General features: G+C 49.7%; 11 protein-coding genes across 11 annotated transcripts; 6 read left to right on the top strand and 5 right to left on the bottom strand.

The window, feature by feature from the left end:
- Positions 1–2,500: 2,500 nt before the first annotated feature.
- Positions 2,501–4,109, top strand: J7T55_004120 (uncharacterized protein; the record flags this gene model as incomplete). Its single annotated transcript, XM_053144799.1, has 3 exons — positions 2,501–2,762; positions 2,845–3,573; positions 3,880–4,109. 3 exons carry the CDS (start codon positions 2,501–2,503, stop codon positions 4,107–4,109), a joined length of 1,221 nt encoding a protein of 406 aa, XP_052992620.1.
- A 1,701-nt stretch (positions 4,110–5,810) lies between these two features.
- On the top strand, positions 5,811–6,302 carry J7T55_004119 (uncharacterized protein; the record flags this gene model as incomplete). The annotated part of the gene is made up of 2 exons (XM_053144798.1): positions 5,811–5,942; positions 6,009–6,302. 2 exons carry the CDS (start codon positions 5,811–5,813, stop codon positions 6,300–6,302), a joined length of 426 nt encoding a protein of 141 aa, XP_052992619.1.
- Positions 6,303–7,932: 1,630 nt separating this feature from the next.
- On the top strand, positions 7,933–9,185 carry J7T55_004118 (deuterolysin metalloprotease; the record flags this gene model as incomplete). The annotated part of the gene is made up of 4 exons (XM_053144797.1): positions 7,933–8,134; positions 8,203–8,488; positions 8,545–8,727; positions 8,789–9,185. 4 exons carry the CDS (start codon positions 7,933–7,935, stop codon positions 9,183–9,185), a joined length of 1,068 nt encoding a protein of 355 aa, XP_052992618.1.
- Positions 9,186–9,769: 584 nt separating this feature from the next.
- J7T55_004117 (uncharacterized protein) lies at positions 9,770–10,521 on the bottom strand (the record flags this gene model as incomplete). The annotated part of the gene is made up of 3 exons (XM_053144796.1): positions 9,770–9,790; positions 9,870–10,282; positions 10,401–10,521. The coding sequence occupies 3 exons, from the start codon at positions 10,519–10,521 to the stop codon at positions 9,770–9,772; spliced, it is 555 nt and encodes a 184-aa protein (XP_052992617.1).
- A 1,787-nt stretch (positions 10,522–12,308) lies between these two features.
- J7T55_004116 (uncharacterized protein) lies at positions 12,309–13,829 on the bottom strand (the record flags this gene model as incomplete). Its single annotated transcript, XM_053144795.1, has 3 exons — positions 12,309–12,605; positions 12,673–13,419; positions 13,584–13,829. The coding sequence occupies 3 exons, from the start codon at positions 13,827–13,829 to the stop codon at positions 12,309–12,311; spliced, it is 1,290 nt and encodes a 429-aa protein (XP_052992616.1).
- A 1,151-nt stretch (positions 13,830–14,980) lies between these two features.
- J7T55_004115 (uncharacterized protein) lies at positions 14,981–16,111 on the top strand (the record flags this gene model as incomplete). Its single annotated transcript, XM_053144794.1, has 5 exons — positions 14,981–15,003; positions 15,176–15,308; positions 15,402–15,480; positions 15,559–15,600; positions 15,963–16,111. 5 exons carry the CDS (start codon positions 14,981–14,983, stop codon positions 16,109–16,111), a joined length of 426 nt encoding a protein of 141 aa, XP_052992615.1.
- Positions 16,112–16,394: 283 nt separating this feature from the next.
- J7T55_004114 (histone h2a protein) lies at positions 16,395–16,964 on the bottom strand (the record flags this gene model as incomplete). The annotated part of the gene is made up of 3 exons (XM_053144793.1): positions 16,395–16,450; positions 16,506–16,798; positions 16,909–16,964. The coding sequence occupies 3 exons, from the start codon at positions 16,962–16,964 to the stop codon at positions 16,395–16,397; spliced, it is 405 nt and encodes a 134-aa protein (XP_052992614.1).
- A 1,754-nt stretch (positions 16,965–18,718) lies between these two features.
- J7T55_004113 (histone H2B) lies at positions 18,719–19,327 on the top strand (the record flags this gene model as incomplete). Its single annotated transcript, XM_053144792.1, has 3 exons — positions 18,719–18,881; positions 19,016–19,175; positions 19,237–19,327. 3 exons carry the CDS (start codon positions 18,719–18,721, stop codon positions 19,325–19,327), a joined length of 414 nt encoding a protein of 137 aa, XP_052992613.1.
- A 766-nt stretch (positions 19,328–20,093) lies between these two features.
- On the bottom strand, positions 20,094–22,403 carry J7T55_004112 (uncharacterized protein; the record flags this gene model as incomplete). Its single annotated transcript, XM_053144789.1, has 5 exons — positions 20,094–20,126; positions 20,280–20,312; positions 20,405–20,810; positions 20,869–22,210; positions 22,268–22,403. 5 exons carry the CDS (start codon positions 22,401–22,403, stop codon positions 20,094–20,096), a joined length of 1,950 nt encoding a protein of 649 aa, XP_052992612.1.
- Positions 22,404–23,467: 1,064 nt separating this feature from the next.
- On the top strand, positions 23,468–25,059 carry J7T55_004111 (uncharacterized protein; the record flags this gene model as incomplete). Its single annotated transcript, XM_053144788.1, has 4 exons — positions 23,468–24,074; positions 24,139–24,307; positions 24,362–24,586; positions 24,648–25,059. The coding sequence occupies 4 exons, from the start codon at positions 23,468–23,470 to the stop codon at positions 25,057–25,059; spliced, it is 1,413 nt and encodes a 470-aa protein (XP_052992611.1).
- A 205-nt stretch (positions 25,060–25,264) lies between these two features.
- On the bottom strand, positions 25,265–26,941 carry J7T55_004110 (uncharacterized protein; the record flags this gene model as incomplete). Its single annotated transcript, XM_053144787.1, has 1 exon — positions 25,265–26,941. One exon carries the CDS (start codon positions 26,939–26,941, stop codon positions 25,265–25,267), a length of 1,677 nt encoding a protein of 558 aa, XP_052992610.1.
- Positions 26,942–27,397: the final 456 nt, after the last annotated feature.

Here is a 27,397-nt window from a genome sequence, read left to right as displayed (position 1 = left end):
AAGCTTATATACTATAAAGCTTAAATATTATTTTATAATAAGCTAGAGAGGTATTTAAAAGAAAAGTTAATAACTTTATAATTAAAAAGCTAAGCTATAAATATTAAAATTTAAAACTATTTATAAAATTTTATTTAAAATATAGTAATATAATCTTTTAATTATATAAGCTAGTAATTATTATAATAGTAAAGTTTTTTAGTTTTTTATTTACTTATAAGTATAAAAATTTAATAAATAATAAATAGTTTTAATTTTTAATTAAATAAATATAAGAAAAATTATAATATTAATAATAGTATAATTTATTTAAAACTAAAATGCCTTTATAAAAGCAAGTGTATAAATAATAGTGTTAGTGTTTATAGTAAGCTAATTAGTTTATTAAGCCTACAGCTATAAGTAAACCTTAAAGGGAAATAGCTTTTAGCTGCTTTTTATAATTAAGCAAGCAACTTATACTTAAATAAATATTAATATCTCTATATATATATTATATTTAAGTATATAACTTAGCTAATAATAATTAATAGTTATAAAAATAATTATAAATAGCTAAATATTAAAAGAAATAATTTACTAATTTAAAATTTAAATATTATTTATATATACTTTTTATAAAACAACTATACTAATATTTATTTATAATTATAAACTTATATTTACTATAAGTATTCTTTATAAATATTAATAAACTATTATATAATTAAAAAGATTTAAATATAATAAGTATATTTTTTAGCTTAATTATTTTAAATGTTTATTATACTTTAAATTAAATATCAACTTTTATTAAGCTTTAATATTTATTTTTATTAATAAGAAAATTTATTATATTTTAATAATATTATAATATATATATATAAAGGCTATTATTTATATATACTTACTATATAATTAGCTAATAACTTTTAATATAGTTATATTAAATTCCTTTTATTTATACCCCTTTTATTAATTATAAAAACTTTAATTTTTTTATATATTATAATACTTTATTACTATTAAACTCTTATTAATATTATAATAAATAGTAGAATTAAATATAATTTATTTTTTTAATATTATATAAAATAATATTTATTTTAAATACTATTAAATAAAATAATTTAATTTTTCATAAAAAAAATAATTATATTTAAATATATATTTAAGCTTAAAAAAGCTTTATATATTAAAAGTAATTATATAAGTTTTAATAAAAACTTTAAATATTTAAAAGCTTTAATAACTAATTTTAATTTATTAAACTTTTTAAAAATATTAAAATTAAAATAAAGTTATATTTAATAATAATTTAATGCTAATAAAAATAAAAATATAACTATTAGTAAATATTTTAATATTAAAATTTTATTTACTATAAATAGCTTTAATTTTAAGTTTAAAATTAAATAAAATAAAAAAATTAAAAAAATAGTAAAGTTTATTAACAAAAATTATTTTAAATATAAAAAAAAAACCTAATAATAATATTAATAATAAATTATTTTTAATAATAATAATTATAATAATATTAATTATAATAATTCTTTTTTAATAATTTTATTAAATTTATAAATATATTTAAAAGTTTTAATTTTTATTTAATATTTTTATTAATTTTAATTATTATTAAATTATTAAATTTATTTATAATTATAAATAAAAATAAAATATATTAAAATAATAAAATATTAATATTTTTTAAATATTTATAAAATTTTAAAAATTAAATTTAATTAATATTAAATAATTTTTTTATTTATATAATATTAATAAATTAAATAATTTTATTAAACTTTATTATAAAATTAAATTTTAATTTAATATTAATATAAATTTTTAAAATTATTATATAAATTAAAATGTTAAAGTTTTTTTAACTTTTTAATAAAAATATTTAAATAAAAATTATATTAAAATTTTATAAATATTAATTAATAAACTAATTTTATTATTTTTAAATTAATTTATATTAATTAATAATTTATATTTTTAAATTATATTATTTTAAATTTAATTTAAAAATATATTATATAATAAGTTTTTATAATATAGTTTATATATTAAAGATTTAAATAATAAAAATTATTATTATTTTATAAGTTAAATATTATTTTATATTTAATAAATATTTTTAATTAAATTTTATAAAAGTTAATTTTTAATATTTATAAATATATATATATATATATATTTAATAAAAAACTGCTAGTATATAAATAATAGTATTAGCATTTATAGTAAAGTAATTAGTTTATTAAGTCTATAGCTATAAGTAGGCCTTAAAGGAATACAACCTTTAGCTGCTTTCTATAATTAAGCAAGCAACCCACACCCAAATAAACACTAACATCCCTAAACGCGCATTGAATTCGAATACGTAACCCAGCCAACAGCAGATCTTTTAGCACATATGCGTTTCTCCGGCTCCTGTTCTAATTCGACTGAATGAGCTTATCCTCATCAACTTTGTCCCTCTACAATTATATCTTCCACCGACGCCCATTATTACATGATGACCGATAAGATTCGATCTCCTCAAGCAACACTGATACCTTTCATCTCAGCCGAGGAGGCTGCCACGATGGCGTACCCGCCTGATGCCCTTCCGGGTGCTCGCGATATAGACACATTTTATGGCGCTATGCGAGTCTATGAGTGGGGACCAGCGGACGGGGAGAAGGTCTTGTTTGTTCACGGAGATGCCACTCCTTGCTTGATTTTTTCCAACATTGCCCAAGGGCTTGTGGATGCTGGACACCGAGTGATGCTTTTCGGTGAGTAATGTCGTCGAAGATATGGGCATATCAACTCCGGCAATAGATAAAACAATGAGACTGCTAACCGAGTCGTCGCTAGATCTCTGGGGTCGAGGATATAGCGATACCCCACTCTATTGTCGGCACGACGTTCGGTTGTTTGCATCCCAGATGCTTTTGGCACTCATGTCATCGCCACTCTCTTGGATGGGAAACGGCACGAATCTCTCAATCATCGCGTTTTCCTTGGGCGGTCCAATCTCCTTGGCATTCGCTGGTGCTTACCCCTCATCAATTCGATCTCTGGTGCTTCTCGGTCCGGCAGGTCTCCTCCGCAACCTACCAGATGGTTACGATGACCAGCTTATGCATCAGCCCGAACTTGCACCATCACGTGAATCCATTCGTGAGAAAGTACGACAAATGCTGGGAGTAGCTCCTTTTGGCCCAGCCCTGGACATTCAACTTGATCAGAGGCGAGTGGTGCCAGTGGAAACGAGCCCGTCCCGCGTGGAAAAGAGCTTTAACATGCAAGGAATCCTTCAGTGGCAGTTTGATCATCATCGAGGCCACATTCATTCTTTCCAGGATACCAGTCGTTACGGTCCGCTGCAGAATGAAGATTCGTGGAGGAAGGTTTGTGACATAATTACTGGTCGCACACGATCCGATACTGCCCTGTGTAACTCCAAATTGCTTGTATTCTTCGGCCGAGACGATGGCGTCGTGGTTGGAGAGGAGACGACGGAGGATATCCTGAAGTTGCTACCACCCAGTCATTTGCAAATTGAATATCTACCAGGAGGACATGGGTTCCCATACCCAAACAGTAAGAAGATTACTGAAACTGTTCTTTCATTTTGGAATCCTAAACTTCATAAATACTAAAACAGATGGTCTTTTTTATTTATACTATTATAGTTTTATATTATTTTCTTAAAACTTTTATTTAATTTATAAATTAATGTATTATCAAAAAATGAAAAATGAAAAATAACAAAATATTTAATTATTTAATTATTTATATTTATATTTATTGTTATTAATTAATATTAGTTAAATTTTGTATTTAAATATAATATATGCGAAGATAGCTTTGGCGGAGCCCTTGAGGCTGCAGCTGCAGGTTAGGCAGGCCTTATCGACAAGGGAGCTTCTGCAGGGGCTCCTATGGGCCCTGTAGGGACCAACCGCCTGTGTGCCGCCCTAGCCCTCAGCCACCAGCCTCAACTACTCGCATGGAGTGTTGATGTCCTTCTTTTCCCCACTTGCTACTGCCCTGCACGGGAGGTTTATATTCAATATCCCTGCACACGTAGCAGCTCGCTCATCTGCATTGTCGTCGAAGTCGTCAGGATATTTTGAGTATTTGCTGGCGCGGTTGATTAGGGACACAAGGAAACCAGTCAATTTTCAGTGCAAGAAGCTGTCCGGGCAGTCCAGAGACTGATCCATGAAGAGTCTATGGTCAGAGAGATTTTAGGTCACTGATCTGTTGACGAGAACAAGTTGATGTACGTTGTTGTGTCCTCAAGGAGAAGGGGTGCGCAGTCTTCTTATACAGTACCTATTATCGTAGTCCGCTGTAGGAGTCCGCTGTATAAACGTCAGGCTTCACCTGTTATTCGTGGTCTTCTTGTTTTCCTTTTTGTCGCGCCAACACAGCTTCTCCTCATGACCCTAATGTAGCGATATGACATCTTCGTGGTAACCTAAAAATGGCTGTCCTGACTATCTGTGATGCTGCCTGCGACTGATGACATGACTCTGGTTATATGATGTGACCGCTGCGAACATCACACAACTGACATGGCTGGCTGCGTACTTCAAGGGGCCGAACACGGTCAATGACAGATCACAGACAGAAATGTAAAGTAAAGAAAATCATACTGTAATGCGACATGTTCTCTTTACACTACAATATGCCAGAGTATGAACACAAGATCCCATTGTTTGAGACCATAGCTGCCTAAAGCGTGTATTTTCTGTTTGCTCCTACTTTATGCTATTCTCTGTCAATTGGTCTGTAGCATTTAGATTACGTGCGTTGGTTGGAAATAGGCCGCTCTTAAATAGTCGGTGATGTTTCAAATTTATCTGTTAGATTCAAGGGATACGTATGAGCGACCCTGTGGAAGGCTTTGGTCTTATTTCACGGGCCAGGAGTCGTTCACTGTTTGTATTTTGAAGAATAATTCGGTGGAGTAAGTGAGGGCCCTAGCAGATTGAAATCGGGTCACTTCAAGCAATGATTCAATTTCAGGGTTGAATACGACCAGACCTATCAAAGACGATAAAGTGCATCTTCTTCCTCACCATTGAAGCAATCCAACTGGCACAACCGAGCACCTTCATGAGTACCTAATGAAATAGCCTCGTATTCACCCTGTCATATACTGTCTGACCCGTGATGTCTGTCCGTGGGCACGCTCTAGACGGTCCACGACTAGGTTAATCATGCTCCAATGAGAGTATTAGCAGATTTAATTGCCCAAACTGTGGCTTTGCATCGCATAGGGGTAAGGCGTATGGTTTCCAGTGTGCTGCTAAAGGGTTCTACAGCTGAATTTTCGCGTTCGGTCCACGAATGGCGGTATGACCTCGCTACATGTCCCAATACATTGATTTCTCCTTTGCCGGAGCAGAAGACTTGTGTCGAGGACTCTGCATAATGACAGGAGTTCATCCTCCCGGGCTCAGCTAGCAGTCTTCGTGGCGCGGATCCCGTATTATCGACCTCTAGACGGCTCTGCACGACCTGACCATTGCATTCCCGGGCGTGCAAGACAAGTAGCATTTCCTCTGCCGCTAGATAAACAATGGTTGCTCAAAGCTTGCCAGCCTTGGATGCCCCCATATTAGTATCCTAACTACTGAGTCAACACAGAGTATGCACAGCTTTGCTTTTAACAGGACTTCCATCGACAATGACTATGAATGACGCCGCCACGAGAGACAGGTCTCCGCCCGTCGTGTTTTTCGCTAACACGATTGACTGCTCCCAACCTAGTAAATAGTTCGACCAAGCGTCAGATATGCGGATCGCACAGCTGCTATACTCCCACGATGTCGAAGACGACCATTTTCGAAACAACTCTTTGGCAAGCTACCAGTTTCGCAAGCTTATTCGGAGACGTGTCAACGAGAGTGCACACCAGGGGACTTTCAATATCTGATGCGATGATCTCCTTCTACACGGTACGTAGATGAATTGGAAGTGCCTCATCGGCGTCTTGAACTAGGAGGTCGGTTTTCCGGCACCAGGTCTTACATTTGCGATCTTATCCGATGGCTATTGATGGAGGAAAATCCCGATTCGGCGCCCTTGAAGCCACATGTCAGACCCAAATCCTGGACGAGTTCATTGAACATACTGTGTCTCAAGGCTACAAGGGCGTCAACGACGGCGGGAATGAGGAAGCAGGCGTAACTATAACCATCTACGAAATGATGCAGCCAGTATTTACAAGCGGAAAGCTTTTTGAACGAGGCGGCAATCTTCGTCACGAGGCTGGGAAGAAGTTCTCGAACACACTGATGAGCTGCATTGGGTTTTAACGGGACCAAGGACTTTCAGAGCAGACTACACTTACTTCTGCCACTTGCGCAGGAACCGATCGGATGGATTGTGCAGAAATTAGTCGCGGTGAGAGCGGAAAAGAGCTAGAGACTCCTCATAGCCAGGATTCTAACCTAGGTGGGTGAAAAGGGAGCACTTGTTAGTAGTTGCCCCTAAGTCAAGAGTGTATGAAACATACATATCTAGTTGATTTTGATATGTGACTTATGCTGAGCATATTTGTCCATACGTCTTCTCCAACAAAGTTATATGTATCATCGCACGGCTGACAGCACACACTAGAAGGATCGTAATCGGATACATCACGCCTCTGCCCCCCTCGTATGTATTTGTATTCCTTCATGAGCTACACCTGCGTCATATGCAGGCGGCAGTCCACCTTGAAATTAGAAAGCGACGTTCTCATGACGCAAAATGAAGTTGGGCGCTCGTCTGAACTGCGCCGCGCTAGGCTAAAGTAGATGAAGATCGATCTTGTCGTATCAGCCAGGCCCCTGGCCGTCCTCTTTTCGCAAGATGGGACGACGTCAATGCCGTTGAGTAATCCTGAGGAGTCAATTTCACTCCGACGAGACATCCTCTTTGTAGACATGTGCACCTGTGAGCCCGTCGACGACGCCTCTGGAGCACAAATCGCCCCGTATGAAGGGAGGGTAGATTTGAAGTCGTGTGGCTCCACAGACACACAGTAAAAGGTGTACTGCAAACTTGTACCGGTCTAGTACTGGCGTGTCAAGTCAGCCAGACAAGGTGCTTCTTTCAGTTCACAGCCCTCCGCCTCGACCATGGGTCATCATAGCTGGCACCTGGAGTCTTGGATTAGGGCGAATCTGCTCGCTCTGCTCACTCATTATTCATCGTCGCCCCGGTGCCGTCATCCCCCATTGCATAATCAATGGGATCCGCATTTGGCCCCAGAATGCTTTTGCTGAAGGGGCACCAACGGGTAGACCTGACTCGAGACGGTGCACTGATTACGACCAGGACATGGCCGCGAGACCTTAATACTACGCCCTGATTATTCATGTGTTACTCGAAGTTCGTTTCCCATGACACCTACCGTATTCGTGCCATCCGTCGGAGGTCAGCTTAAACTACTTAATTAGCAGAAGCCGGCGAACTTTGGCACCTGCACCGACTCCCGGATGTTCCCGCCCACATATCCGCTCCCCTCGCCCACCTGCCGAGGCCAGAATACTGTTGCTACCCACTTTGTGAAGGTCCGCAGCATGCATTACTACCCTCCCTGCTTCGGCACCTCCTTGACGCAGCTTGGCTCCCGAAGCTTATCTTAAATAGAGTAGGGGACAAGAGGTCTTGGATACTCTTGTTTGACCTCCTTCCAAATGAAGACTAGACGGTCCACTGCACGCTCTCCAACAAGTGGGAAGATGCCTCCTGGTAGTTGCTCTTGGAGGTTCACCTCCTTGACGAGGGAACTTCTCCGGCCTGGCTTATCTTCACCCTTGCCATCGGACAGATGTCTGTAGCGGAGAGAGCAGAACCGATGGAGTATTTATACAGCAAGAGGGTCTCTGCACAGCATCATGGAATCTTTCAGCGGATGCCTCTTCAGTCAGCTTCCATCCGCGAAGTCTACCGTCCATCATGATTGCCAAAGCTCTTCCCCTCGCTCTCCTTGCCGGTGCTGCCTCGGCCGCCTGTCCTCTGTCGGTCGAGATCGCCAGTTCAGATAACCATGTTGTCAACGTCGCAGTCACAAATACGGGCGAAGAGACTCTTTCGATTTTTAAGGGCAACACGGTGTTCAGTGACCACGCTACCAAGGACCTCTTGGTAACCGATGCAGGTGTGCAGAGCAATTCACTAGACACGGGTCGAGCTACATATTCGGAACACTGGCTAACAAGACAGCAGAGGGCAACGCACTTCCGTTCGAAGGCGTCTATGTCAACTACAAGCGAACCGGCCTGGCTGCTTCTTCGTTCCAGCAGATCGAGGCTGGCCAAACTGTCACCGTCCCAGTCAACGCAGCCAAGAGCTACAAGCTCAGCGGCATCTCGCAGGCCAAGGTCACAGCCATTCAGGGTTTCCGCTTCGCAAATGGAACCGACGCGCCTTCTTCATTTGGAGAGCTATCTGCTTGTGAAGATGTGACATCCGGCGAGGTGGAAGTCACCCCGGACCAGGCTACAGTTGCGGAGTATGTTCTTCAAGTCGCTGCCGTTGCGGACTCTTTACTGATACCCGCGTATTTAGGCAGCACCTTTCGGGCAAGCGTGAGGTTCACGTCTCGTCTCGCATCCAGAGGCGCTCCATCACGTACTCGTCTTGCTCTACCTCGCAGACTAGCACTCTGAAGACCAGCGTCTCCGATGCCATCTCAATGGCCAGTGCCGCCTACACTGCTGCTGGGTCCGCGGCCGACTACTTCACCACCTGGTGAGTGATCCCGAGCTTCCCTGCGTGGTTTGAGCGAGTTAATTGCTGACTACCCCGCTAGGTTCATATCTACCTCGAACGAAGCAAAAGTCCGGACCATCTACAACGATGTGGCCAATGTACAGACTACGTCGCCTGAAATCTCGTGCACCGACATCTATGGTGACTGCAGTGGCGGCGATGCTTTGCTCTATACCGTTCCGTCCGACAACGTGATTGTGCCGTGTCCCAGCAACGGCTTCTGGGACTTCCCCGAGCTTGCATCTCAGTGCTCAGGCGACGACTATGACAAGGCGGGCAGTATCCTTCACGAGATGACGCACTTGTACGGTACTTCCGACTACGCCTATGGTCCGACAGCCGCTAAGGCTCTGTCGGCCACGAAGGCTGCTGCCAACGCGGACACGTATGAGATGTACGCTGAGAGCGTTCGTCTTGGCGGCTGCACCACCGGTTAAGCATGTGCAGTCAACGCATGTATAGGGCTGAGAAAAGTCCCTGGTGGTTCTTGAAACATATGACATATCTAGCAATTCAGACAGCACGGCGCTTTGACACACCTGTATGCCCTTGTGGATGGGAGAAGGCCCGCCGTAAGCTTGGTGGCTGAAGTTGTATATAAGATGCTCAGCGACTGAAATCACCCTCTTTAGTGTACAAACTTCGATACCACTGGTTAATCTTTTACTATCAAGAGTTATATTCCCTATACTATGCAATCGAGGTGGTTAGTTTAAAATTGAAACTGACTGCTAGATCATGTAGCAAGGGCTGTTCACGATACAGTACAATTTTATCAAAACAATTAAAGATGGATCTACATGCACTATTTCACATTCATATGTGCTGGGCAGTGGAAACGGATATTTTTTGAAATATGCCACCGAGAATTGATTAAATATTGCCTCTGATATATTTTGAACTTTGAATGATAGATATGAAATATCCAGTTCTACAGTATAAACTTGATCGGTTAACCACTGGCGACTATATATTCCACTCTACTTCATAAACAATATAAACTGGGTGAGACCTTATATGCTCAGAACTCGGGGTGGTAGCACTATTCTAGGTTAGCTGAAAATCAGGCCCCCCATGCACTCTATCCTTGCACAAACGATGGTAGACAAAGCGGCACTTACGTAGTAGACCCTCAAGAAGCTTGGATCGACCGTGGTACCGATCGTCGCTGTCTGGTTTTTCTGTAATGTCGAGTAGTCGAGCTCAGAAGCGGGCATGAAAGCCTGGTCCGGAGTGGTAAACCAAGCGACCTGGGCAATCGCCGCGTCGACACTTGTGGCTCCCACCTTCTCAGGCTGGAAGGTGGCCGTGCCCCAGTTCCCGTCAGCGTCAGCAGTTTCAAGCAGCGCGATGTCGACCATCTTGGGTGGGCGGGGAGAGCCAAAGCCGATGCTGCCGGCGGGCTTCAGAACCAGAGAGGCCTCAAAGGGGGCGACGGGGAGCTTGAAATCTACGATGCCGGTGCCACTGGTTGTGCCGGTGACGGCGATCCGCCCTTGCAATGTGATGTCGAAGAGGCTGGCATCGGGGCAGCCTGTCAGGATGGGTTGGTCAGCAAGTCTCAACCCGTGGGGCGCCGCCGGGGCCGTGGATAGCATGTTGTCCGTTACTGTTTCTTGGTGTCGTTGCAGGCATCGCCAGGTAGTACTCACGGGACCAATCAGCACGAACCGTCCAGTTGCTATATGTGATGCCATCACCTTCAACCTGGGGAGTGGGGATGGCAACGGCAGTGCCGGCCAAGGCGGCGAGGAGAACAGGAGCAATCATCATTTCGATGTTTGGTATTTGGATCGTGACGAGCGGGGAGTTCACTGTCGCAGGATTGCTCGAGTTGGTCGGAAATAAATCAGCGGAACGATTACAGACTCAAGTTGCAATGTGACAGGCAGGCTCTTATTATAACAATAACACTTCGGCCCGCCCGACGCTGCGGTCACCCCTTTAAGCTTAGAATTAAGTTGGGTCTGTTGGGCCAGGCGCAATGACAGGAATAGGCCTGGACAATAAGGGATGGAGCCAAGGTTCGTGTTTTCCGTTCCGGTGGAGCAATGTGGATTGATGCTAGTCACCAGCTGCCTTGGCTACACTTGTCGCCAGCATGAGAATACGAAATGAACACTCGAATAAGCTTTTGTCAGACGCCCCTCGGTTCGTGTACATATACATCCTGGGCAGGCCCTGGTCTAACACAATACACAAGACACTTTCAGTCACCCGCATTTATAGATCCATCAATTACATTACCTTTGTTCTACAAACCCGCTGGCAGAGATTACCGTGAAAATGAAGACTGGTTGTCATATCGTAAAGCCCCCCACACCGCATTACCAGACCTATCGGTATCTTGGCTGGACAACCAGGTCGCTATGTGCTTCGATTTTGGGTAAAAGAACGACCACGCTCGCTATGTGCTTCGATTTTGGGTAAAAGAACGACCACGCACAAGTCTACACCAGACCACATATAATTGCCACTGTTGCCCCTGAGATCAAGCACATCGCTGCTTTGGACGCCATTGGCGTTCGTACTAATTAGTCGCACCCAGTCGTCACTTTTCATAGTACATGCTCGTCTAAGTGAGCCTCCTGATACTAGGACAGCATGGAACCATGTTACTCACATCTTCTTGCTAAATTTCATGGTCTGCTTGAGACCTCGCAGAACTAGGCCGAGAGCACACTGAAGCTGGAGGACTCGCACACGATGTAATGGGCGAATGTAGGAAAATCCTATCGCGTATTGAGTTCAATGGAGGTCTCTCAAGCTGCAGTCGATTCTTAATTGAGCCCCGTCGTCGACATCCTGGCCTATTTTGAAGCCACTCTGTTTCTCTCCTTGACTAGCAGCTTCCTCCCGCTTCGTCCTCTTATATCTGTCAAGCTATCGACAAGGCAATAGACCGAGTTATAGGCGACAAAGATCAAGCTCGCCGATCCAGCTCTGTACCACCGACACGCAGTTCTTTCTCCGAAGAACCCTCCAGTGTTCCACACTCTCGCCCAACGCCATCGCAGCCCTGGTTTGAGCCAATTTTGCAACCTGTTTTTTTTTTGTTGCTCCCACCCTTGGATCGGAGTTGCTCTTCGAGCACGACGCTGTGTTCCGAATCTCTTGTTTAACTGCTAGCTCGTCCACCGGATATGCTGTGGTCGGTAAGGTAACAGCAGACTGTAGTTTGAATCTTGAGGTACTCTGAAGCAGTTCCACTCTGTGCACTTAGATTTTTGTGATGCCTCGCTGCGTTTTGCCCTGCAGGCTTGGATAAAGCACCGTTCCCAAGCTGACTATAAGCCTCGTCCCAGATAGCAGTATTGGCTCTCGTGTTGGTATTAATCTGGACCTGCAGTGGTTGAATAAAACAACCACTGTTGGCCGTGCAGTATTACCAGGCACAGTCACAAGCTTGTCATCGCACTTGTGCCTTCACCTGCTCAGCTGATTCTATTGTACACTATTGACACTGGCTACCTGTATGCTACCGCAAACACAACCCGCCATGCACTCACTACTCGCCCACCTGCAACCCATTCCCAGCATTGAAGTGAAACCCCTGAAGCCTACAGCAGCATACGCCTGGGGTCCTCAATGTACTCCTTGATCTTGACCAGGAACTGGACAGCTTCCTTACCGTCAAGCAAGCGGTGGTCATAAGTCAGGGCGAGGTACATCATTGGCCTAGCCTCGACCTTGCCATTCACGACAACGGCCCGCTCCTTGATCGAGTGCAGACCCAAGACGGCGGTCTGTGGCAAATTGATGATTGGCGTGCCCATCAGTGAGCCAAAGACACCGCCGTTGCTGATGGTGAACGTACCGCCGGCCATGTCCTCAAGCGTGAGCTTGCCGTCGCGCGCCTGTGATGACGACGGGCGTTAGACGTCTGCCCATATGTGCGTGGATCGAGTACGGGACTTCACATACCTTTTTGCCCAGGTCGGCAATGGCCTTTTCGACCCCCACCATGTCCATCTTCTCGGCATTCCGCACGACCGGTGTCACCAAGCCTTTTTCGGTAGCAACGGCAACGCTGACATCCACGTAGTCCCTGAACACGATCGTGTCGCCCCCGTCAGGCCCCTCGATAGATGCGTTGACGGCAGGAATGTCTTTCATAGCCAGGCAAGCGGCGCGAGTGAAGGCGCTCATGAAACCAAGCTTCACACCGGTCTTCTTGAGCACCTCGTCCTTGTAGAGCTTCCGGAAGTCCATGATGGACGACATGTCGACCTCGTTGAAGGTGGTCAGGGAGGCGGCGGTGTTTTGAGACTGCTTGAGGCGCTCGGCAATTCGCAGGCGCATCCTGTTCATCTTCACACGGCGCTCCTCGCGGTCGCCCAAAGGAGCAGGCGCGGGCGCGTCTTTCGCATCCTTTGCCGGTTTCGAGGAAGGGGGGGTTTCCTTTTTCTCGGGGGCCGCAGGCGGCTGCGCGGGCTTGCTGTCTTGTTGCTTTGACTCGGGTGTTGACTCGGGCTTCTTCTCCGGCTCGTTGGTCTCTTCCTTGGCCTTCTCTTGAGGGGGCTCTTTGGGCTCGGACTTGTCGGCGCCCTCGGGAGGGGCGCCTCCGAGCTCCAGGCGAACGATGTCCTGGCCCACGGTAACAGTGTCCTCCTCGTTGACGAGGAACTCCTTGATCGTGCCGGCCTCGGGGGCGTTGACAGCGACGTCGATCTACAGAGAGAGGCTGGTCAGCATCACCTTGGACTAGCCGGTTGTGTACCCAGACAGAGAGACACAGGCGGGCCGTCAGGGGTAAAGGGTGGAGGAGAAGGGCGGGTTTGGGGGGGGGGGGGAGGTGGAGGAGGGAATGGGAGAGTGCGAAAGGGCTGACGCACCTTGTCGGTCTCGATGGTGGCAATCTCCTCGTCCTGCTCGACGAAGTCGCCGACCTGCTTGCTCCACTGTTTCAAGGTGCCTTCTGAAATGGACTCTGCCATTTGAGGGACCTTGACGACCTTGTCGGCGTATGTGCGAACATGTTGCATATAGGCGGGCAGAGGCAGGATGGTTGCTTGGTGCTGGAGGGATTGCAAGGGGCGCAGATGGACAGCGCGCGCTGTCGTGCGCAGAGTCCTCAGCATGTTGGGCGACTTGGGTGGTGGGTGATGGCGCAGGCGAGCAAGCAAGCAAGTAAGCAAGCAAACAAACAAGCGAACAGCCGAGCGACAGGCAGACAAAGCCAGGTGCCAGTGGCTAGGTAGAGGATAGAGGAGAGGAGAGAGTGTATGGATGGTTTTTAGTCGCAGCGGTGGGAGAAATGCAGCCGGGCCAAATCTGGAAGCGGATCTGAAGCAGCAAGCAAAATGGCTCTCCCTCTGCCAGGATTGGGAGGTAGGTGGTCAAGGTGTCAAGGTAGGACGTCAGCGGTCCTCGCCGTGGCCGGGCGGGTATGTGCCCCGATTTCTACCGGGTAGCCGGGAGGACGGGCGACAAAAACGCGAATTGCGACTGGGGCAGTCAAGACAGAAGAGGCGAGAGGGAGGCAGGTTCCCTCTCTTCGTCTCTCTCTCTTTCTCTCTTACGCTCTCTTACACTCTCTTGTGGACACCGAGGACGAGGACGTTCACGAGGATGGGAACAAGGCCGAGGACGAGGAAAAGACTCTTTCTTTATTAGGTACCTAGGTAGACTACATGCAGCATGCAGTTGTGCACCTGAGGTAGACTAGACTAGACTAGACTATTTAGATAGTCTACCTAAGTACTTGTCCTCTGCTCCGTGTCCGAAGCACCAAAGCGCTGACACGGATCCGATCCCAGTACCTTGTTCTCCATACTGAGGCACAGTGAGCCCCAAGTACCTGTTCCCAGCTGTTGTGCCTGGGCGCACCTGTGTCAGTGCGTCGTGCATCAAGACCAATCAGAATTTGATCCGCCACGCTGACCAGCAGCCCAGCAGCCCAGTACCAAAGCAGCACCCAAGCACCCCTGGACGAAGAGCTCTCTGTTACCCGCCCTCGCTTCCCTGCCGCAACTCCGGCCTAGCAATCGAGGCATCAATTGAGACTCGACATCCAGATTGAGACCGTGACCGTCGACGTCCTCAGTTCTACCCAGCCGGGACTGCCACTGCATGCTCCATCTGACCCAAAGCCCTGCAAGGCAGTAGGAGCGCTCGACTCAATACCGCTTGGGCATATCACACCCAATCCCATCCAATTCAATCCAGTCCAATTCAATCCGATCCGATCCAACTTATCCTGCACGACCGCAACAGGTCTGCCTCGCCCACCATGTCGTCCCGGCAAGCTGCCCTGTGAGCACCGTCCTCCCCCCATATTCATCCTTCATCCGTCGCACGCCATGTACCCAGATACCATGCACCGCCCTATAGCCGAAGTCGAGCGCGACTCGCTGGCTTTCGGTCGCTGGCCGCTGGTCGTGGATCGCTAATCGTGGATCGCTAATCGGTGCCTCTTCGCCCACAGCTCCCTCTACCGGCGCTCCTTGAAGCTTGCACTTGACTGGGCTGTTCATCGACATCTCTGGCGCGGCCAGGCCATCTACATTCGCTCCCTTTTTGAAGCCAACCGGAATATTACCGAACCTAGACAGCAGAGGGTATGTCACGTCGCGCCAGATAAACCCCCCGCCCACCCGTCTCGTCTAACACCGCACATTGACGGGTCGAGGCTGACCATGGACGGCTCTTAGGCATTGTTGAAAGAGACAGAGAAGCTCCTGGACTCGTGGAAACACCCAGATCCCTATGCTCCTCCCACCGCACCCGGAGGTACGTTCTCCTCGTTCCAGGGCGAGGCCGTTTCTGGTCTCGTCGACGCAGACCAAATGCTGACTCTGGGATACACAGGATCCAAGTACGAGAGAAACCTGCCGGCCCCAATACTGGAACGTGAGTTACCCGCCCCCTTCCCCTACGGCGACGCTGAAGCTAACCTTGGCTGCAGCTCCTCCGCCTTTAAAATACTAGACGTCATATCATCGTGCGCAGGTGCCAATGGGCGTGTACATAGCAGGTGCAGTGTTACAGGAAAACAAAAATGGAAAACGAGACAATTTCAACAGTCGTTCTTGCGGCACTCGCTTATCGCTCCTGAGCTGGCCTCTCTGGCCTGGCTCTGCGCAGAGATGGAAAGAGACTCTGCTCATTGTGTCCCGGTCAAACCCGTCTCGATTCGGTCGATTCGACTGGCAGAACTAGCACCCAGAGCGCGACGTGCGCTTCACAGCAGAGGCAGAGACGCATGCATAAAGAACTGGCCAATTCACTGCAGAGGGAGAGGGCCGCCGTCCTCTGTATGCGCAACCGAGACCCAAGCCCATGCTACATTTCCAAGGGCGCTGAATCAGACCGGCCGGGACTTGCCTATGAGACTTGGCGCAACAGCCGGTACAGGTCCTGAAGGGACTGTCAAAATGATTACTGCAGATGCTGCGAGACACTGGCCAGGGCTGAAAGGACAAATCCGAGACAACCACGTCACGAAGCAATTGAAGGGCTACAATATTTGTTGTTCTTGATGTGGTATTCATTTCATGACCATGATGATCCCTTGGGAATTAATGTACAACCCAAACGTGCAAAAACACAACCGTAAAAGTGACCCTGTAACCGTGACCCCGTGTCATGAACAACCCAAACGTGCCGACCGGAAAATGAAAAGCAAAACCGCAAATACCCCAAATCTACAGCTCTTGGCTCGCGTTCTTGCCCGTCTTGCCGGTCTTCTTGGGCAGGAGGTCTGGGAGACATGTTAGACAGGTGCATAGCATGATGGATGCAGGAAGAAAACGTACTTTGGTGGATGTTAGGCAGGACACCACCCTGGGCGATGGTGACGTGACCCAGGAGCTTGTTCAGCTCCTCATCGTTCCGGATGGCGAGTTGCAGGTGGCGGGGGATGATACGGGTCTTCTTGTTGTCACGGGCGGCGTTGCCAGCCAGCTCGAGAATCTCAGCAGCGAGGTACTCGAGAACGGCGGCCAGGTAGACGGGTGCACCGGCACCGACACGCTGAGCGTAGTTGCCCTTGCGGAGAAGACGGTGGACACGGCCGACGGGGAACGCCAGACCAGCCTTGGAGGAACGACTGTAGAGCAACGATCAGAGACTGGTCGGATGAGGTGGGGCAAGATGAGAGACGCGATCAAAACGCGTCCAAATCAAGGCAGTCAGGGGTGGACTGGGTTGAGTACTCACGATTGCGCGCTCTTGGAGCCGCTGGCCTTGCCGCCGGACTTGCCGCCTCCAGTCATTTTGATTGTTGTGGGTGTGTGGGAAGTGGTTGGGAGATAGAAGTTATGTTTAGGCGACGTAAACGTCTGGGTTTGATGGATGCAGAAAGTGGTCGTTTGTTTGTGATGATGTTGCGAGATGTGATGGGATCCGGTGGAAGGAGAGGGAGTGGTGGGGGGAAATAGGTGGATTAAGTACTTGTCTGCCGGGGGCCGCAATTGCTCCAGATCACGGCTGCAGCGCGCTTGGGTGTGGAAAATCGACCTTTCCTGATTCGGCCCCAAGTAGGTGTCACCCCTGCTCTGAAAAACAGAAGTGGCCAGGCAGCCAATCAATACCACCGAGCGGCTTTCCTGGTTAATTTCGCCTGAAAGCTTTGGGTAAACAGACGAATGCAGGGATCCTCAGACGCCTGTAAAATGACTTTTTACTTCTCCACACCCCGTGTGACATCTTTTCAGTCACTCTGTCCATATGCACGGTCCACAGGAAACGTATAGTAGACGATCTACGACATGTCTTCTGTCTGGCTGCGTGGGCTACGGTGTGCAGGAGCCATAGACTAGCTGTAAAGTGCCGTCCTGCAGCAGCGCCCGCGATCCGCAAGTTGCAACTTGACTAGTCTATCACTTCCTGTGTCACCCTGCTATGGGATAACAAGCCATGGGATAGTCTCCTGCGTATTGCTGAATAATGTGTCATAATAGGATAATCCTGTAGCTGTTGCCACTCTTGGTGGCCCCCATGGTCTGTACTATATAGTGTGTACGTGCATGTACCTGGGGCCGCTTGATGACAGCCTTGTCGTGTAAGCTGTGACTTGCACTGCCGGTCTTACCTGCACTCATCATGTCATGTCCTCTCTGGCAGCAGATATGGCCAATACTCATAGCTGCTTCAAATATTTTATGCATATGGCAGCAGGCACGTATCAACTTGCCACATCATCCGTACTGGGAACGCAAGTTGGACGTCGTCTCAACCATTTGGTGAGATGGAAACAATCTAATCTGTCTTGAGCGGAAAAATTGGGAGTGGTGGCTGTATTCACACCGAGATAGATACAAAGCATCAGGTAGGAGGAACACATTGCTAATCAAGTCGCAAGGCCCGGTGGGTCTCGCTTCAAACTACATTCCAGCTCATCTCCATCTGCACATGTGACATGTGGACGAAGAAGGATGACAACTGAGTCCACACAGCAGGGTGTGCCATGGATAGATCATCTACTCGGCATCTGCACATTCCCTGTGGTGTGGTCCGTGCATAACAACAGAGCGAACTGGCAGCCCTGGGAAAACATTGGCAAGCGAGAGGACCCACAAGAGTTAAGCGTGGAAGTAGCGGTCTAGGTGTGTAGGTAACACACTACTTCCACGACTGTTTTTGTTTATTGAACAAGAGAGAAAAATGGCGCACCACTAGTCACGCACCACCCGGCTAACTCTTGGCCGCAGATTCCCTGCCAGCGCGTGCTAGCGCCCCGTGCGTGCCCACCCCTTCAGCAGCCGAATCGGGAAAGGTCGGTTTTGGACACTAGCAGTCGCGCTGCAGTGTGATCTGGAGCAATTGCGATCCCAGGTAGCCGACTACTTAATCCACCACTTTCTCCCCAAGCTTCCACTCTCCGCCTTCCCACCTCTCCCATCCCATCAACATCTCAACGCTCAACCCCATTTTCTTGCGACAACACACATCTTTGGATTCTCCATCCATCTGCATCAGCACTTCCAACTGTCCACTTCCCCCCCACCTTCTCAATAATATCACCAAAATGCCTCCCAAGGCCGCCGACAAGAAGCCCGCCTCCAAGGCACCCGCCACTGCCTCTAAGGCTCCTGAGAAGAAGGATGCCGGCAAGAAGACGGCCGCTTCCGGAGACAAGAAGAAGCGCACCAAGGCTCGCAAGGAGACCTACTCCTCCTACATCTACAAGGGTGAGTTGTTCCACGACGCGTCTTTCGCACAGTCCGCGTCACCTTCTTGGTGGTGGAGCCCCGCGCTCTGCTCTCACACGCGACTTGTCCCCTTCCGATCCCGACACATTGGCTGACTCAACGCGTTGCAACAGTCCTCAAGCAGGTCCACCCCGACACTGGTATCTCAAACCGTGCCATGTCCATCCTGAACTCGTTCGTCAACGACATCTTCGAGCGTGTCGCTACCGAGGCCTCCAAGCTTGCCGCCTACAACAAGAAGTCCACCATCTCCTCCCGAGAGATCCAGACCTCGTGAGTCCACCTTGCTGCCATGCACCACTGCCTGAACGCGTGACTAACAGTTCCGCCACAGTGTCCGTCTTATCCTGCCTGGTGAGCTGGCCAAGCACGCCGTGTCTGAGGGCACGAAGGCCGTCACCAAGTACTCTTCCTCCACGAAATAAGCGGTGTAGGCAGGGTCTGGTTTTCCTTTTTCTCTATGGGCACAGGATGAGCTTTGGCATTTGGTACTTGATGAGATATACCAAGGCCCATGATCCTTGGGTGTCTTAATGCGTCACGGATGGTCTTGTTTTTGGGGGCAATGCTTTTTCACACGGTCAACGGGGTTTGCGGCTGTACAAATACTCCTTCAGAATAGGGTTTCGGAAGCAATGAAATGGTGCATATGAACAAGAATCCTTCTGATTGATCTAAACGCGCTGGACTTGTTTCGTGACAGATGGGCCGGTTGTCGCGCTTTGTCACATTGGTGTGTCAGTACATTTCGGGGTTCAGCAGCGAGGACCATGGCTCAGGAGCATTGTGTCGCTTCAGGTTTAAGGTCATGGCCGACGGGGCGCGCAGCAATTATTCGGAACTGCATCGAGCGGGCCCGATATGTACACGATCCTGCTTGCTTAAGTGTCACCAATCTTTGAGCTGAGTGTGACCTTCTCGACTGCCGTGACGGGCATTGCGCCCCATGTCGGGCCTCTAAAATTGTTCTACTACTAGTACAGTCGATATGCACAACATGGCCCCTCAGGTGAGGCTAGCAATGTCTTGTGCAAGAAATTCCAAGGGGCAGATGCTATATTCCAAGGCGACAATTATTCGAGCCATGACAAAACAATTTGCTGCCCGCGGTGTCCTCCCACATCTTGCCAAAGCCGATACACTCGGGTGGTGTTCGATGCAGGTGTCTTCCAGTCAACCTGAGAGATCCGATCAACCCAGGCCGGCTTTCGTACGCTTGACGACCTAAACGTTGCAAGTCAGCCGTGTCCTTCCCCACGATGCTGGGTGAAGCCGGAGAAACAGAGGAGCTGAGACAGAGAAGATATTCGGATTTCTTCCCTGAGCCGCGGGCTGTCTCGACGATGTGGGAATTAAAGCGAGCAAGGCATGACTTACTGAGGCGAGGGGTTGGAGAATTCCCTTGTTGTCCTATTAAGTAGGCTGTCAGTGATGGCTACACACCCAGACGCCAGCACGGGTACCGCGAGGTCGTCAATGCCGCTGGACTGCCAGAAACGTACCTGTGATCCCAAGGCCATGCCCGTGGACCACCCCATCTTCTCTAGCATGGCTCGGCCCTTATTGGCCTGATCCAGCTCCGGTGCGCCGCCTCCGACCACCTCACCGTCTTTGAGCGTGAATGCTGCGTGGTTGACGCCACGACCTGGCCTGCCGGTGCCGCCACCGCCGCCACCGCCACCCCTGGGCGCCCTGCCCTTCACGTCGAGGCGAGGGAAGTATCGGCGTCCAGCGCGGGCAAAAATCTGTTCAAACGATGGTTCAGAGTACCTGACTGTTCTCTTGGTACGGTAGAGGGAGGGTCTGCGGGTTTCACCGTGGCCCGCCGACTTGGACTTGATGTTGAATTTGTTGGCCAGCTCATGAATGATCTTGCGCGCAGAAGCGTCCATTGGGGGAAATGTGAGGCTACAAGGGACAGAATTAGCCCGCTGCTTGCCTGGTCTCGCTGCCGTCAAATGCTTACTTTTCATCGGTTCCACACAGGAAGGTTCGAATCTCCTCCTTGATCTGCTCCAGAGTCATCCCAGTCTGGTATTTCACCCGAGGCTCGTTTGGATCGACATTCTTGCCGAGTAGGCCCTGCGCACGTAGCTCTTCGCGTTGCTGTCTCTTTTCCTTCTTGCGGAGACGATCAGCCTTCCAGGTCGCTTGGAGCGTCTCTTCGAGCTCAGAGTCTGAAATATCAAAGGTCGGCTGTCCGCGCTTGCTTTTAGGCTTCCGCGGCGGGTTATGTCGGCCCCAGTCCATCAAATCTAGATCATCGAATGCGTCTGCAACTTCTCTTGCGCTAGGTACCGGTCCACGCCTACTGGTCTTGGCCGTCTTTTCATACTTGAGATTAACAGTGCTTTCCTTACGTGCATGAGCGGTCTTCTTCTTCGATGATGACATCCCGCCGAGTTCATTTCCAGCGAGTAGCATGAGTTCGTCGTCGTCCAGGCCAAGCTCTTCTTGTTTAGCAAGCAGTCGAGCCAAAGCCTCGTCTGCCATGTCAGTGTCCTCAGCGGTGGTAGATTCGCCAGCCTCAAACATTTCAGGGTCTCTGTCACCGCGAGGGTCGTGAATACCCTCGGAAGTGTCACTACCAGAATCTTCGGGAATGACCACATCGCCTTCTGAGCCGCCGAGATCCAGATTGCCCGAGAATGCCGCATACAGTGGGGCTCTCTCGCCGTCCCCGTCCCCATCACCGTCCTCCTCATCGTTCTCACTCATATTAGCAACATAATCAGCGAATATCGCGTCCTCGTCGTTGTGGCCACGCAGTTGCCAAAGTGGCGGCGAATCAGGGCACAAAGCCGGGGCCTTGGCTTGGGTTGGCGTCTCTAGGGATATTTCTTGGACTGTCTTCTCGACAGCTTGAATTTGTATCGTGATATTGTCGGCCACAGGCGCAGCGGCATTGTCGATGCGAGAACCGTTTCTTCCCTTAAAGAGGATGATGTCCTCGCTCGAACTCGACTCATCACCCGAGGAACGATGGTCTGGAATGGTGACAGGCTGGGCATGGCGGCGGGAAAGAGTTTGGTCACCGCTGGTGTCTATGAAGAAGGATGGCTCTTGATCAGCCTGCAGCTGCAACTCGTCACCAACGGCCGCGGCGCCATCCGGGTTCTGCTTCGGACATTGCGCTTGCGATGTCTCAATGACGTTGTCGGTGTTGAGTCCAAATTGGTCGAGATCCTTCAGAGGCTCGACCATCCCGGCACTCACGAAGACAACAGGATGAGCGCGAAGCTTTACCTGCTGATCCCAGCCCTTCCGGTGCTCAGCCGTGTTCCTAGCCTCGTCCGCCAGAGAGAAGCCTGCGACAGGAGGTCAGAGCGAGGCACAGTACAGCGTGTTCTTTCACGGAGACCAACCGTGAATCGTGGCAGCTACAGCCTTTGGCACGAATTGAGAGGCGATACTCTGCTGTGCATGTTGGGGCCCAGGGGCTGCTGAGATGGCCCGGTAGCGAGCTGCCTTTGCAGCCCTGCCCTTCTTACTCTTGGCCATGCTCAGAACAATTTTGGTATCAGTGGTACGTTGGCCATGCGAGAAAGTTGATTAATGAGCCAAGGCCTGGAAGGTTCAAGGCTCTCTTCCTCTCTCTTCCTCTCTCTCTCTCTCTGTGTGTGTCTCTTTCTTTCTGTACTTTGTCGACTGCACGAGCAGCGGCTGCTGTTCAGCGCAATGTTGCTGTTGTGCCCAAAATTGTGCTGGAGAAATAAATCAAGACTATGATGAGGCGGCGTGGATGAAAACCAGTTGAAGGAGTCAACTGGAGTGTTGCAATTTCCGTGTTGCAGAGAAGGTCGATTTTGAACGATGACGCTGATAATGATTGATGATGAGCGGGCACTACCAACAGTAGGTATTTCTCAAGCAGTCGCCTCCAAAAGTGCCCACAGAAAAAGGGTCCACGACTTGGTGTTCAGGCAAAGTACCTAGGCCAAAGCTTCGTGCCTGTGCGGGTGCGCAGGTAGGTACTTGTACATGACAAGGAGCAGCTACCTGCTCACCCTGGCCAGCCGCCGTGGTCGAGGTGATGGGTGACCCACCAGCCCACCAGCCCGACAGGTCAGGCTTGCAGGGTTAGTGGGGTCCTGGGAGGTGATCAAGTGGCTCGCGACCCTAGGAATGACATGTGCTGCTCTATCTCCCATCTCCCATCCATCATCCACCATCCATCCATACAGCGAACATCGACGGCCAGCCTGCCCGTCTCCTCCCCACTCCCTTCCCTCTTACACGACATATATTTACACCGCAGATTCCCTCGTCCATCCACAGCAAGACATCCTCCTGCGAAAGAGCTGGCTGTGCGATAACCTCCGACTCCAACCCTCCATGGCTGCGTGAGGGACACGGGCTCCGATCTAGGCAGGCAGGCATCTTGCCCTGTACTAATCCAACAGAATACCTACTCATACGCACATCAAGGTGGTGTCCGTTCGTTGCCTCTCACACGCCCTGGTGCTGCCTGGGCAACCCACCCTCTTTCCAGACACGAGAGATAGCCTCGATTTGCCACATCCACATCCACATCCACATCCACACCCTCACCACGGCGAAGCATCATGGCCGACATGTCCCAAAGAACCCAGCAGGCTGTTGACACTGCCAGGGAGACGGTCATGGCCGGTGCCGCCGAGGCCGGGCGCGTTGGGCGCCGCATCGTCAAGATGATTTGGGATCCACAACCCATTAACGACCGCACCGCCAACAGACCCGTCTGGTGTCTGGGCTGTTCCTATGCCCACGAACCTGCCGCCCGCAAGGAATCCGCCTCGGGGGCCACAGCTTCCTCCGAGGCCACGCCGCCAACAACACCATCGGCCACCGCATCGCGCGCAGCCGCAGATGCCGCCCCCGAAACCCCTCCCGATTCGAATTCCAGCAGCGTCTCATCCTCGCTGGCTTATGAACCCTCGGCCGAAGACAAGGGATGGCCTTCCTCTTTCATGGACGACTTCGAGTCCCGAATATGGATGACCTACCGCTCTAACTTCGAACCTATTGCCAGGTCCTCGGACCCAAAGGCCGCTGCTTCTCTTTCTTTCGCCATGCGGCTCAAGACTCTCGCCGACCAGAATGGATTCACCTCCGACACGGGCTGGGGGTGTATGATACGCTCGGGGCAGAGCCTGTTGGCCAACACTCTGTTGATCTGCCAGCTTGGCCGCGGTGAGAGCTTGTTGCCTAGATTTACGCCTGCTATTTAGCGCTTTGCTGATCACATCCCCCTTAGGTTGGCGTCGAGGTACGGCTGATCGTGAGGAGCGCCAACTCCTGGCTCGCTTCGCAGACGACCCGCGGGCCCCTTATTCCATCCACAACTTCGTAAGACACGGCGCTGTGGCCTGCGGGAAATACCCAGGAGAGTGGTTCGGGCCATCAGCGACGGCCCGGTGCATCCAGTGAGTAACCATGGCCAGTCTGTTGACATGTCTGCGGAGCTGACGCTTGTTTAGGGCTCTGGCCAGCTCAAACGAGACATCGCTGCGCGTCTATTCAACAGGTGACCTGCCTGATGTCTATGAGGATAGCTTCATGGCAATCGCGAAACCCGACGGCGAGACTTTTCATCCAACCTTGATACTCGTAGGCACACGGTTGGGGATCGACAAGATCAACCAAGTCTATTGGGAGTCACTGACCGCCACGCTCCAGCTGACGCAGTCTGTCGGCATTGCTGGGTACGCAGCTACACTATGTGCCCGTCGAGCTGCGCCCTCGCTAATATCTAATTTGACGCAGCGGCCGCCCATCACAGTCACACTACTTCGTCGGTGCGCAACAGTCAGGCGACAATTCAGAGCCCGGGTCCTACCTTTTCTACCTCGATCCACACTTCACCCGGCCTGCCCTCCCGTTCCATGAGGACGTCAACAAGTACTCAAAGGACGACATTGACTCGTGCCATACGAAACGGCTCCGTAGATTGCATGTGCGCGAGATGGATCCCAGCATGTTAATTGGGTTCCTGATCAGAGACGAGGACGACTGGGACACATGGAAAGACTCGGTAAAATATGTCCAGGGCAAAGCCGTCATTCGGGTCTCCGAACATGATCCCGCACGAGGGCCCCCTATAGAGAGGGAGGGCGCCATTGACGAAGTTGAGACGCTGAGTGATGACGATGACGATGATTCCGTCGTTAATGCGTGATACTTCCCTTCAGCTCAGCTTGGTCTTCTGTCTCGACGGAGTTCTGTGAGGGATGGGCCGGTGGCCGTACTCAGAGCCGCCCTTATGCATGCACATTGCGGGTTTTCAGGCGTTCGTGAGCAGCGGGCGGGGCATCATCTGGATGGGCGTTGCTGCTTTGACACGACAAGGGCATATCTAGGTATACCTAGTGACAAGAGAACAATCATCTCTTCGATCCTTTCTTACCGGAGTTACCGGTTTTTGTTGCCGGTTTTAGTCCTACGTGGTCTTCTTCTCTGATGTGCTTGAATAGCTTCGTGCGGGACTCGAAGTCTTCGTTACACACTTCGCATTTGTTCTGCATGAGCCTTTGGGTTAGCTCTGCCCAGTTCCCAACAAGGTCGAATCTCAGCCATACCGAGGACATCTGGGCCGCTTGTTTAGCTGACTTCTTGGCCCTCTTCAGCTTGGCCTTGCCCATTCCCTTCTTGGGCGCTGAGCCGTCTTCGAGGGTCACCTCTTTCAATTGTGACTCGAGCTCGTCACCGCTGTCTTTCCGGCTGGGACTGTCCGCATTGGATCCGGGTGCAAGACGTCCCTCGACAACTTCGCGGGGTGCATACTCGTCGTTCCACGTCTCAGAAGACGACCCGGTCTCATCATCTTCGAAATCCTCTTGTGATTTGCCGATCCCTGTATCAACTTTGGCATCGCCTTCCACTGGCTCCTGCGTAGCTTTGGGAGCTTGAGGCTCCTCGTCGCCAGGCTCTCCCGGGCTCGCGGGCTCATCGAGGTCAAATGTCAAATCTTCCTCCTTCATCTGACGCCGCAACTGCTGTACGGCCTTGACATGCTTCTTGCTCTTCTCATGGGCCTCGTATTGTTTCTCACTCTTGAACGTCTTGTTGCACACAACGCACTCGTAATGCTCCACCTCGGACTCCTCCTCGCTGGTCGCAAATTCGTCATTGTAGTCTTCATTGTCTCCCTTGGACTGCGCCCAGTCTGCGACGTAGGCCTCGCTCAACTTCTGCTGGTTCGCCGCACGGGCTCGCTCAGCCTGAGCAGCCGCGGAGTCGCGCAAGACCTTCTGCCTCTCCGCTTCGGACTGCGTATTTGGCACGTACCGGGGATCACGTTTCTTGACGAATGCGACAAGTGACCTGACGGCGTCGTTGAAGTCACGTATGGCGTCGTCGCGCATCTTCTTGTTCTCCTTGTCCATCAGCCGACGCACACGGCGGTCGGGGGCGTCAGACAGCCGCCACTTCTCCTTCCAGCTGAAGGACTTCTTGGTCGAGAAGCTGGACCAGGCATTGTAGAAGGGCTTGGCGACGTCGTCAAAGTCGTCGTGGCTGGAGCCAAAGGGGGGATATTCGGCCCGCGCCGCACCTTCCCAGTCGCAGGCCGCCTCCTCCTCGGTAGCGAGCTGGCCAAAAGTGATATCCAGTATGCCAAAGAAGCCATTGGGGCTGTCGTTGAAAGGGACAGAGCGGTTGAAGCGCCCCATCAGCGTCATGATCTCCTCAGTGGTGGTTAGGCGGACGTTGTAGTGCTCGGGAGGGGCATCGTCAGAGTCGGCGTCGCCGCGGAGAATGGCGTCACGGTGAGAGTCATACCAGGCTCGTTCCTGTGGGTCGGAGAGAATCTCGTAGGCGGTCTGAACCTCGGCGAACTTCTTGGTGGCGTTCTCGACATCGCTAAAATTGCGGTCCGGGTGCAGCTCGAGGGCTTTTTTCTTGTATGCCTTGCGGATTTCCGCATCGGCGGCAGAGCGATCCACGCCGAGGACTTCGTAGTAGCATGTCTTGCGGGCAGCCGCAGACCCGTCATGAGCGTTGCCGCTGCCTGTGCCTGTGCCTGTGCCTGTGCCTTCTTGCGATGATTGCTGGGCGCCCATGGTGTCAGGGCTGACAGGACTGACAGATAGCTAGCCAGTCGAGTCGGTGCCGAGCGGGAGCATGAGAAGATTGCTCACAAGACTGTCTAACAAGTTTCTCGGACAAGACGTAGTCCAGGTTCTAGGCCCAGACCGGGTGGGGCATTGCTGTCTGATGGCGGGGCATCGATGATAGTAAAGCATTTGAGGCCAGACCACCAGAGGGGGGGGGGGATTGGTGCTGCCTGGGTCTTGGCACACAACCTCAGCTTCGGCTGTCTTGGAGCAGTGTCCATCACGAGAAGGGTGAGCGCCTTCGAGATGGAACCCGACCACTTTCGGCGCGAAAGCAACAGGACCGATAAAACACCTATGTAGACATGTAGGGAGACTTTGGTCCCGGCTGAAGCGTACTTTGGGTGTGCTAAAGCAAGTGCGGCGGGTAGATATTTTCAACAAAGCGCGCGTACACAGTGA

The sequence above is a fragment of the Diaporthe amygdali genome (assembly GCF_026229845.1).
Source record: "Diaporthe amygdali strain CAA958 chromosome Unknown NODE_18_length_871485_cov_64_394520, whole genome shotgun sequence".
Lineage (NCBI taxonomy): Eukaryota > Fungi > Ascomycota > Sordariomycetes > Diaporthales > Diaporthaceae > Diaporthe > Diaporthe amygdali.
Note: the sequence above shows the minus strand (reverse complement) of the source record. Positions and strands in the feature narration are given on the sequence as shown.